The sequence below is a fragment of the Lepidothrix coronata genome, unplaced genomic scaffold, assembly GCF_001604755.1.
Source record: "Lepidothrix coronata isolate B3197 unplaced genomic scaffold, Lepidothrix_coronata-1.0 Scaffold165, whole genome shotgun sequence".
NCBI lineage: Eukaryota > Metazoa > Chordata > Aves > Passeriformes > Pipridae > Lepidothrix > Lepidothrix coronata.
In genome coordinates, this window is record NW_016690345.1 from 123,071 (window position 1) to 135,435 (window position 12,365).

The 12,365-nt window shown below is 44.9% G+C and overlaps 1 protein-coding gene across 10 annotated transcripts in view; it reads left to right on the forward strand.

Annotated features, from left to right (window-relative positions):
* AGAP1 (ArfGAP with GTPase domain, ankyrin repeat and PH domain 1) overlaps positions 1–12,365 on the forward strand; it is a 292,625-nt gene that overhangs the window by 113,777 nt on the left and 166,483 nt on the right. For all 10 annotated transcript variants that reach the window (XM_017829561.1, XM_017829556.1, XM_017829558.1 and 7 more), the window contains 2 exons: positions 3,923–4,050; positions 11,143–11,298. In XM_017829561.1, coding sequence (XP_017685050.1) covers positions 3,923–4,050; positions 11,143–11,298 — 284 coding nt within the window. The remainder of the gene's footprint in view (positions 1–3,922; positions 4,051–11,142; positions 11,299–12,365) is intronic.

Consider the following 12,365-nt stretch of genomic DNA (forward strand, 5'->3'; position numbering starts at 1 on the left):
ATTACAGTTGGCAATGAAGTCCCTCAGTAATCGGAACAATCCCACAATCACTTCATTTCCAGCCCTACAGAGCAGTAGAGACATCCATGAAGACAAATGTATTTTAATATGAGATTAAGGGAATTCAGGTAGGAATTGGCTCCTGTGTTAAAATCTGACTTCCAATTTTGGGAGCAACTATGAAGCTCTCACTGGATTAATATCAAATAAACTTTTGTCTACTCGTAGCTTTCTATTACAACAGATGCCACAAGGAGGACAGTGCTTTAATTGGAGTCTCCTCTCTCAGCACATAGCATTCATTCACAGCTACTTTTGATTTTTTGACTTTGTCCTGTGAACCTTCCTGATGCTTTTGGTGCCTTGCCCTGCAGCTCTGTTGTTTTTGTCAGACAGTCAGACTCGTGGTGCTGTGCAGGGTCACAGGGAAGTACCTGCACACTCTGTTTGCCCACCCTTCTTGCTTGTGCTGTGAAGTGGAACAGAGGTTTATCCCGGCAGGTTCCACCACAGGGTGTTTTGGGGTATGGAGTGTGTTGGTGTCCAGGGAGAGCAGTAACTCACCTCCCCAGCTGTGGGTTTACATCACGTTGTTTCTGCAGGGAAAAGTAGCTTAAGACATTCCTGGCTGAATTAGCCAGAAATTCGCTGGATAAATTGCTATACCCAAAGCCCAGCACTGGAAGTGCCCAGCACTCATTTCTCTCTTACACCTGGCACATGGGATACCGAGCTCTCCTTTTCAGCACAGAAGTATAGAAATTGTTTAGCCTGAAAAACGAATGGAATTTAAAATAATGGGCACAACGGCCTTAATAGTGGCTTCTGCCAGGAATGTTTCCTTTTTGGAAGCATCTGTGGTTAGTGCTTGCTCTGGGGGTTGTTACTGCTTTGTCTGTCATGTGTAATTGTGGAATAAATTTGTTTGTATTGAACACTTACCCATACTGTAAATGTGGGATGTTCAGCTGAAATGCAGCTGCTGTAGAAGTGTAAGCTGACATATATCTTAACCTCTTCCCCTTTCCCTCTCCTCCTCCCCTGCCAGGTTCTGTTGAGATTACTGGGTTGCACTGAGGTTAATACTCCGTGGGCTTGTAGGCAAAGAGCTCTTGGTGGGCTGTAAAAGCATCTGATCCGAACCGTTGTGAACTCGGAGATGCCACGAGTTTGCAAAAAGAATTCAAATTTACCGTGGAGTTTCAAAAAGCCAGCCTTGATTTTCAGAGATCTGGCTCTCGGTGTTTGCAAGAGCATTTGGGGTCATTTAAAACTAACTTTTCACCTCTTACATGGGTGATATGAGTTGAACAGAGACTTTCCAGGTAATAAAATGCTGTTTGTCAGTCAGAGTGATCTGTGAGTAGGGGGGAGAGTTGTTTAAGGTGAAAGCTGATCTTTGTGTAACTTCCAGTTTTGGGTTGTTTTTTTTTCCCCAGTAGTTAAAACAGTTGTTCATGAGTGTTTATCCCTTCTGCTGTTTTCTGGTCAGCCATGAGCATTCCAGCTTCAGCTGAAAACTACCTTCTGTCTGTCAGTAATGAAGGAAAATTCACTGCATTCCCATCTTTTGCAAAAGTGGAAGGTTTTAACTGAACCCAGTGTTTACTCATACTTGGACATGCAGTGGAGATAAATGGTCTTACACATGTTTTTGTGAGAAACCAGTTTTGATTTAAATTAGTGGTAATTGGAGAAGAGTGTTTGCATCTCCTAAATATGTAACAACTGATAACTGAGTGAAGAAATATGTCCAGATGTTATGGATATTGTATGCCTTTTAATGTTTCAAGTGTTCCTTGGTCAAAAATAATAGTGTGAGGAGCACAGGAATAACTCTGTTCACTGCCCTTTGGGAAAGAAAAGTGACCATGTTGTTGATCCCTCTGGATGTTTGCCAGGATCCATCTGAAAAGCAGGGAGAGATCAGGTCTCAACCTAGGTGAGGTCTCCCTCAGCTCATCTCCTGTGTTTGGCTTTTTGTATTACAGAAAGATGTATTACAATAAAAATCTACCTCAAATTGATAGCTTAATTATATGTAAAAGTACAGAGAATTCAATTGATTTTTAAAAATAGTTGAAATGCTTGTCACTATCTTGATTATTTTTGCTATATGCCGTAGATTAAGTCAGTATTCTTCTGTTTTAGAAACATCTTTTAAATGGAAACATTGAATTCAGAAGTGGATTTGGGATGAGACAGAACCTGAAAGCTCTGGGGCAAAAATATTTCTACTTTCTTACTTTTTTTATTCACTTTATAGAACAAGATTTGGTTTAATTGAGTGACTCCTCTAGACTGACATTTGTTACAAGGTCATGAATTATAGAATCTCAGAATCATTTCGGTTGGAAAAGCCCTCCAGGATGGTCGAGTTCAACCATTAACCCAGCCCTGCCAAGCCCAGCACTAAATCATGTCCCCAAATGCCACATCCACGTGTTTTTTGAACACTTCCAGGGATGGTGACAGGCAATAAAGGAGGAGTTGAGAGCTGGAGAGGGACGTGGATGAGGGGGAATGGCTTCCAGCTGCCAGAGGGCAGGGTTAGGTGGGATACTGGGAAGGAATCCTTCCCTGGGAGGGTGGGGAGGCCCTGGCACAGGTTGCCCAGAGAAGCTGTGGCTGCCCCTGGATCCCTGGAAGTGTCCAAGGGCAGGTTGGACAGGGCTTGGAGCAACCTGGTTCTTCACTTGTGTTTGGGTCAATGAGTTCAGACTGTCTTGGGCTTCCTTTCCCTGTGCCTTCCCAGAGGGATAATTTGGTCAGACTGTGTTCTGTGTGTTTGATGTGATGTTACAAACCCCCCTGTATTCAGATGGAAGAGATAAATGTTTTCCTTGACTAATTACCTTTCCCATGTGAGAGCAGGAGCTTCTGCAGACAAGGTAGTTTTCCATTCATGTGTGCTTGTAAGTCAGTTTTGGTCTTAATTTAGGTCTTTACCGCATATGATGAAGACAAACCCACGTGCATATGTTAAAATTTGACCTTTGGTTTGCTCTCTGCATTCACTAATGTGTTTCAAAATATTTTAATATATGGCTTCCTGGGCTCCAGATCAATAACCCAATGGGTCTGAAATGACAGAGTGCTACGATATTCCTCTGTAATTTAAACATGATTAGCTGATGAAGGTTATGATCAATATGCCAGGGGAAGATAAATTAATTGATATCATCCTTTCAGGATGATAAGAGGTCTATTGGAGGTGGGATGTAACTAATGAAGCTGCTTCTTCATATATATGAGCCATTTTTTATTCAATGTATTCTCACTAAATCATGGTTATGCCATCATTCATTTACATGAAAAACATAAGCCACGGACCAGTTTGTTATTAAAATTGCATTTGTTTGAGGAGAAACTGTGCTTACACTATCTCTGCCCATGCTGTAATGTAGTGAGGAGAAATAATCTTGGAATTTACATAATTATCTTTATGAACAAGACAGACTGACTTCTCTTGGCTTAATTGCACCAAGTTTCTGTGTGACTTTTTAAGGAGATGCCAATAATTGTCACTAGTTTTGGTGGAGGCTCAGTTCTTTTATGATGGGTCTGCTAGGCCATGCATAGAGATGTTAATGACTGAGCCCTGTATCTGTTTGATAAATGCTGCTTCTCCTCACACGCTGAAGAAAATTTCTTAATAAATTGCAGAGCAAATGAGGCATTTTTCCAGCTGTGCTGCTGCTAAGGAATAAAAGCTAAAACTAGTAATCATGGCATAGCTTCTTTCAGTAAAGATTAGACTGGGATGTGATGTGTGGCACCACCAATCCAGGTATCGTGGGTCAGGGACAGTCAGTTTTTGGAGCAGGATTTGGCAGTGGAAGCCCCTGTTTGTGTGCTGTGCACATGCCCTGTGTCCCACGTGTGCTGTCCTTACCTGCCTGGGTGTTTTGTCTCCCTGTAGTTGCTCAGAAGATCGTGTCAACCAAGAAGAAGCAGCAGCTCTCGATCGGACCCTGCAAATCTCTGCCCAACTCTCCGAGCCACTCCTCCGTGTGTTCTGCCCAGGTCTCTGCCGTGCACATCAGCCAGGTACACACTGTCACAAGTGCTTGGAAAAGGAACTGAGCAGTTGCTTTTTTCATCTGATGTGTTTAATGCCATTTAAAGTGCTCTTTTTGCTGCCTTTTTTTTTTTAATGCTATCAGTGATCCACAGTACGAAGCAATATTTAAATTTTTCTTTTTTTAAACCGGCTTGACGTTGTTTCAAGAAACAAAGGAGTAAAACAAACCAGTTTGGCTTTAAAGCCATCTTTGATGGTCCAGACTGATGTCAGCAGCCTGCAGGTCTGAGCAGACCCATTGTTAAATCCGCAGGATTTGCTGTGCTGTGGTTGTGGTGGTTCCTCTTGCTCAGCTGTGTGCTGAGCTGGCATATTCCAGTGGTGTGTGTGCTACAATTGTACATTCTGATAATACCTTGATGGTATTTTTAGAAACATACATTGGTTAACACCAATGTTTTCTAACTTGCACAGTTTTTACCCACGTGTGTTGCACACTCCCTGTGTTTCCCCTGTGATCCTCTTCCTCAGTGTCTTTGTTTCCTAGTGTCAGTTGATAATCTCTGTGCACATCCCCAGCTGGGATGGTCATGAACTGAATGATTCCAGATACCCCAGCCCTCCTAGAGTGGTTTTCAGTCTAAACTCAATAGATGCCAGTGTCTTCTAAGGTCATGTGCCACCCACATGAGGTTTTGTTTTACCTGTGAACCTTTCTCCCACACAAAGCATCTACTTTTTGGCAAAAAACAGTAACTTCTGCCATTGATTTGTAGCCCAAAAGATGTAGATGTCAGTCTGTTCCTAGAGTTCTTTGCTGTGAGTTATTCTGCCTCAGGCCGAGTCCTGATACCGACCTCAGATTGGGGCTGGCTTTTGTTGATGACCCTAAAGAGGATGCTGGAGTTCAACCCCCCTTTCTAAAGCAGGTGCTGAGGCTCTTCAGAAGAACCCTGGCACCTTCTGGGGAAGTACAAGTTCCCATATGGGACAGATTGTCCCCTTTCTTGCCATATGTGACCTTGGCCACGTTTCCTCAGCCGCTGTCTCTGGCCAGCTCGGGACTCACCCTCTCTGTGGAGTGCTTTTCTTGTTAATGAAGCCCTTTGGGATGAAGAACATCAAATATTCAGTGCTCACCAGTTTGCTACCCAGGTCCAGTTTGAAAGTCAATACCAAATTCTAGACGAGTGCTTTACCTAAACAGCAAACTTTCTGCCAGTGATAAGGGCTGGGAGAGCCAAGGCAGGGTAGCTCCTGTGATAAGGATCCCTAAATTCTGTTTCAGTAAAACTGAAGTGATGTTCTTTACTGCCTCTGCTGCTGTCATAATTATCTAACAGGGCAATTGCATCACCAGTCACAGAAGTCTGTCTTCTGAGACTGATGTCGTGCCTAAAAGTAGAGGCCACAAATCTGTTTCATGTCTTCTCTCCTTTGTGCTGCACTTAAAGGCAGTATGACCTTGTTTAAGGAAAGGAAGCTGAATCCTTATCCTAGACTTCAAAGAACTTTGCAACTGCAATTCCAAGTTTAAGATGATCTGGGGCAAGATTTGCCATCTCTGATCTTGGCTGGAAGACTGGCTGGTGTCTTGCCCTTTGGAACATCTCTTTTGGTGTAATGATGCTCCTCTGAAGATTTCCTCCATGGATCAAACCCGCTGTGGTTGCAGTGCCCTGCCACTCACATTCTCCATGGGGCAAGGGCCTTCACAGACAGTGCTTACACACAGCTCTTTGCATGGAGTCAGACATTGTTCCATGTCTGGTTGGATCATCCTGGGGATCTAACTCCTGCAAACTCTCCAGATGACTCTGCAGTCAAAAGCTGAGGCTTTAGAGAAAGGAAAAAAAGAAATACCAAATGTCACCTTACCCAGGCTAGTCCTTAGCATACCTTGGGGGAAGTTCTAAGGCTTAATACCAACCAGGGCTTCTCCACCCAGTAGTTTGCCGGGTTGGACAGGGCTCAGAGCAACCTGGGATAGTGGGAGGTGTCCCTGCCTATGCCATGGGATGGAATAAGATGAGCTTTAAGGTCCCTTCCAACCCAAGCCATTCTGTGACTCTGTGACAAAGACTTGCTTGTACATTTGGATGCATCTCTGTACTGGTGTCCAGTGGTCCAAGGTGGTGAACACCTGAGTCACATCCCCTTCCAGAAAATGCTCTCAGGTACGTCTGTGTGCACTTCCAGACACCTGTTTCACAGAATAAGATACTTCCTCTTCCAAAGGCACAGTCCACTTGCCTTTGCAGTAGATTCTACTTCGTTTTCCTGCTGACTTCTAACACACATCTGTGAGTCAAGGTGAGAGTTTTACTGGGAAACCCTTGATACCCAAGGTCAACAACCCTCGGTGCACCTGCTTCAGACACACCTGTGGCCTTCCAGGGCAGCACAGAATGCATGCAAAGGATCTTGGTCCTGACTTTCGTGGTGGACAGAACTGTCAACAAGAAGGAGGGTGCAGCATCATTTACATTCTGCTGGGAAACAGTGAATCTGTCTGATGCAGTAAGTGCTCCACTCACAGCTCACCAGCTGGCCTTTTGGAACACTCCAACAGGTAGACTGAGTTGTTTGGAGAGGAAGAAGTATTTTTTAGTGGATCGAAGGCCCCTTACTGGCCTCAGGGCATCTTGGACTAGGTCTTTAATTTACTTTTTGCATGCTGAGGGAGTACAAACCAGTACCATGTGTATCTGTGTGCTTCACATCTCTACCCCACCCATCGTTCCCCCCACCTGCTGCCTCTTGCCAGTTTGTCTGGACATGGTGTGCTTGTAGGCTGTGCTACATCTTATTTCAGAGCAGCAGAGTACCTTTGCCATCACAAATCCCCACAGGCATTCCTTTTCCCTAGACTCACCCCTAGACTGGAGGAGTTCTTCACACCTGATGTATCAGGAAGGCATTTTTAAGATATTAACTTAAAAAAGAGTAGTGTCAATATCCAACAGTTCCCAGGGGCTCTTTTGCTATGCCCAGCCTCTGAAAGTGGAGATCATCTGGTTCCAAGAACCACGAGGCTGCCCAGGTGGGCACCACCTTTGGGCCTCAGAGCCTTCTGTGTCAGGGGCCCTGGATAATATGTTGAGTGGTTACCTGGAGCTGGGCCTGGCTTTGGAGTTCACGCTGTTTTAAAAACATGTGGAAAATCCCTTGGCACAACACCTCTAGTTGCTGTTAGTGTGAAAGATTCCAGGCCCCTCTCCAGACAAATTGATGCTGTGGACACTCCAGCAAGGAATCCCCAGCAGTGTGAGCTTACTTGAGAACTACGGTTTTGAAGGTAAAAATGGAAGGATTATTTACCAGTAGAAGTAATTCCTTGAAATCTGCAGTCTGCATGCATTTTCACACTTGCTGGCTTTCCTGGAGTTCAACTGTTTATGTTCTGCTGTGAGAGGAGGTTGAAATGGCCCCATGTTTCCACATCTGCATGCACTATGTGTGTTCCACTGTGACAGAGGGACCTTAAACATTGCACCATCTGTGCCCTGGGCTTCACAGTGTTCCCTCAGTGCTGAGTGCTAAAGTCACCTGCAAAATTGTTACAGAGCCATTAGGGTTGGAAAAGCCCTCTGAGATCGTGGAGTCCAGATGTTAACCCAGCACTGCCAAGGCCACCACTGACCCATGTCCCCAGGTGCCTCATCCATGTGGCTTTTAAACACCCCTGTCCTGGGCAGCTGTGCCAGGGGTTGACCACCCTTTTGGTGAAGAAATGTTCCCAATATCCAACCCGACCCTCCCCTGGCACAGATGGAGACCGTTCCCTCTCCTCCTGTCCCTTGTTCCCTGGGAGCAGAGCCTGACCCCCCCATAGCTCCCCCCTCCTGTCAGGGAGTTGCAGAGCCAGAAGGTCCCCCCTCAGCCTCCTTTTCTCCAGGCTGAGCCCCCCCAGCTCCCTGAGCTGCTCCTGCTGCTCCAACCCCTTCCCCAGCTCTGTTCCCTTCCCTGGACACGCTTCAGCCCCTCAGTGTTCATACATGTGGACTGCAGTGTCAGAATTGTGTTTCTCTCTCCCAAGAGGTTTGCATTTATCTTGTCACTCTCCCAGGAGATTTGCATTATTCCTGGGAAGGGTGTGGAGCTTAATGTCCACTGTACTAAACTGCCCCTCAGCTGTTGCTTGCACACAACCTCGCTCCCTACTACCTGTTGCAAACCTGTAGAGATGCATTATTTATGCTTGCACTGTACCTCCATCCAGTTTTTACTTCAATATGATTGTCTAAATATGTAAATGAAACTACTAAAAGCCAAGTGCAGTCAGCTTGATCATCCATTGTTTTATTGTACATGAGACCTGATTATGGATAAGCACTAAATAGTAGGGAACAATTATTTATAGCAGGGGCCATTTGGGATGAAATGTTCTGTTGCAGTGTTTTGGGCACTTGAGAAGAGACTACATTGCTGAAGTAGCTGTTCCTTCTGCCTTTTCATGGAGTTGCAAAATGAAAACTGGAGGAAGAATGTTAATATGTTTAATAACTGCCATATACATCACAATCCTCTTGGATTTACAAGGTTATTTTTAAGTAATCTAATATTTATTTAAAACAAGCATTTTAGATTGTTCCCTGGGAAGGTGGGGAGGCCCTGGCACAGGTTGCCCAGAGAAGCTGTGGCTGCCCCATCCTGGAAGTGTCCAAGGCCAGGTTGGACGGGGCTTGGAGCAGCCTGGGCTAGTGGAAGGTGTCCCTGCCCATGGCAGGGGGTGGAACTGGATGGGCTTTAAGGTCCCTTTCAATCCACACCATCCTGTGGTTCTATAAATATGGTTTCCATGTCTTTGTTTGTGTTTTTCATTGTTCCAGCCAGTGGCTTATTTTGAAATCAGCTCAGAATTTTATTTACAAAGCTGGAAATCGAACAAGGTTGGTTTGGGTCAAAAGAAACATTTCCTGCAGGGCTTCTTTTATAGAACCTGTCTGTATAGGAATGTGTGTCTTTGGGGCCTAGAATGCCTGACATGTAGGTGTTTTCCTCTGGGAGTTACTCACTCTTGGAAAATAAATCATAATAAATCCAGGGGACAGCTCCAAAAAGTATAAAATGACACTGTAAATTGATGAAGGATTAAGAAGGTAAAATTTTCAAGAATCCCTTATTTTCTCTACCAGGGAAATAGGCACTTAGAGTAGAAATCTGGTGATTTTAGTTAAAAAACAAAAGGCTTCTGTATCACCCTCCTCATGTCCACTGGTTTGAGAACAAGGGAAGGCAGATGTGGGATAATTCAGGTCCCTTCTTCCCAAGTTGCCCTGCTCATCTCTCCAGCATTACCATTCTCTCTTAGGACACTAAAAAGGATCATTCCAACTATTTCAACTCCTTTGTTTTACACACTCTGACCATCTCCAAATTCTGCTGCTGCTTCCTCTGGCACTTGAGAATGTTATAGAAAAATCTCTCTTTAGACCCTCTGTTGCTTTCAGTGCCCTCAGCTCTGGCTCCCTGACAGCCACACTTCTCCAGTTTGGTCAGAATGAAGGGGAAATGAAATTTAATGTCTTCTTTATATGTGTATGTTTTTATTTAAAGAGGGGAAAGGAGAACTTGCTCCATCAAAAGCCATTTGCAGGGTTGTCAGTCGCATTTTGTCACGCAGAGATGAGCTGAGGAACATGTTATTTCCAGAGAAACAGTGACCTTCAGAAGGTGGTGTTCCTGCATTTCCATCTGCTCTGGTTGGCCCTTCAGCCCAAACACGAGCTGATTGTCTCATGCCTCTTCCTCCTTATCCTTTACTCCTTGAATTTAAAAAAGGCAATTTGGAAAGTGGAAAAATCAGAAGAGGATCTGAAACATGAAAAGAGACTTCAGCTGGGTGGTATAAGGGATTGTCTCCTACATGGTTCTCCTTCAGAGGTACTGTCTTGACTGCTTGGAATTCTGATCCTGATCCATATGCTGACCCCCAGGGAGTGTAGGAGAAGTCCCATCAGGCATCCTTCTCCTCAGCCATTCTGGAAATACTCCCACACTATCTTTCCTTATTCCTCTAGGAAACTTGGCTGCTTTACAGATGTTCTTTCTGTGTCTCGTGTGGATCCCAGACCTTTATTTCCCCCAAAATTTACATGTTACATGTTGTCCAGCCCCTTCATCCACTGCTACTCCTCCATTGGGCAGAATTTTCCCTCTTTGACCTGCCCCATTCCCCCCTCAGCACATACAGTATGTCCTCAATGGGTGTAATTGGATCTGATAGGGAAAAATTGACCCTTTTGTCTTTCCTGACTACTTCCACTTTTAGTACTCATGTTATGTGTAATAATCTTTTTTTAACTTAAGACTCTGTTCTTAATCACCTTTTGGTCCTTTCCATTCTATCCAGTTTCCTCACCATCCTGCTTTTAGTAATTTCTTACGTCAATTCATTAATTATTTTATAGGCTCAATGCTTTATTTCTTTCAGGACCAAGATGTAACATTGCATTTCCTGCTACTTAGAATAAATTGGAATATCTTCCTTCTAAAATTTTGTGTCCCTTGACCAGTGACCTCAGCAAATCCTGTGGAACTGGACTCAATGATCCTTGTGGGTCCCTTCCAGCTCAGGAGATTCTGTGATTCCTTACACATGTTGGGATCTATCTGACCCCATAGTAGCCATTTTACAATGCTGAATTATTTTCATTTTCTTGATGAACTCTCAGTAATCTGATGTCTCCGGGCTAGGACTAACTCGTTATGCAGCTCCATGGCACTGGGTATTTTCTCTTGGGTTAGAGTCAGAGTAGTAATTTTGAAGTAGAAAACCAGATTTTCAAGATGTTCCCCAAGGTTTTGCTTACTCGTACACTAGAAAACAAATGAAACTGGTGGCACCCAGTGAAGGTTACACTGTGTAGAATGAAAATGTGCCTGCTGTGTAAACAGAGCTATCTAAGTGTTCAAAAAGTAATGGCAGGGAAAATATGTAAAGGCTTGGAATACAAATGTGTGTGGGAATGTGTGGAACAGTGGCAGTAGGGCAGCCCCGTGTTCCTGAGCCCCGGCTGCTCTTGCATAAATCAGGAGTAAATAAGATACGGCTGTGGATTGTAATCTCTTGAAAGCAGTGTATCGCTGTTTAAAACTCACTTTAATCCTTGCAGACCAGTAATGGAGGAGGGAGTTTAAGTGATTATTCCTCCTCTGTCCCATCAACTCCAAGCACCAGCCAGAAGGAGCTGCGGATTGATGTTCCTCCCACTGCCAACACTCCAACTCCTGTCCGTAAACAGTCCAAGCGTCGATCCAACCTCTTCACGGTGAGTGAGTCAAGGGAGGGACTGCTGCTGAGCTGTACGTGCTGCTGTGGAGGTGGCCTGAGCTTCAGCCCTCTGGAGCTGGGCTGGTCTAACCCACACAGGAGTGTTGAGATGGATCTGTGGGCTTGGAAACGAAACCATTTTGTGGTGAACGTTGGGTGGGTCTGTTTGAGGCTCGAACGGGAATTCAGTACAGGGAGTACACAGGAGGGCCTTCCCTGGGAACACAGACTGGGAGAGCTCAGCCTGGACAAGGGAAGGGTCCAGGGAGACCTTAGAGCCCCTTCAAGTGCCTAAAGGGGCTTCAAGAGAGCTGGAGAGGGACTTTGGACAAGGGCCTGGAGTGAAGGGTCAGGACAAGGGGGAATGGCTTCCCACTGCCAGAGGGCAGGGTTAGATGGGATATTGGGAAGGAATTCCTTCCCTGGGAGGGTAGGGAGGCCCTGGCACAGGTTGCTCAGAGAAGCTGTGGGTGCCTCTGGATCCCTGGAAGTGTCCAAGGGCAGGTTGGACAGGGCTTGGAGCAACTTGGTCTCATGGAAGGTGTCCCTGCCCATGGCAGGGGGTGGCACTGCATGAGCTTTAAGGTCCTTTCAACTCAAACCATTCTATAACTACCCCATGCTACTTTTACTACTATACAGAATCAACCCACTTTTCTTTTCTAGAGTTAAAAAAAGATGGTGGAGAGTAAAATATCTTGGGGTTTTTTTCTTCCCAAACTACCTGGTTTTTGCTTCCCTGAGAGGCAAAAAATAGAAATGTCTGGTGCAATATGAGAGATCTTTGTTATGCAGAAGTAGTTTGGGAAGTGATAATGAAGCCTTGAATGATGATTCCCTTAGTTTAGCAGTCTTGCTGAAAGCTCTGGGATGGTGTTGAGTGTGTAATTGTGGTTTGTAAGCAGTTCTTTGACAATTAACATGCTTTATGGCAAACTCACAGTCCCTGGGGGCTCACGACCAAGTCCCTTGGTGATTGAAGGTGCACACTAGTTGAGCTTAGAAAGGCACAGCCTCGCTGTCATCACAAGGAGTTGATATATTTTATTCCAGAGGTGCTGCCAT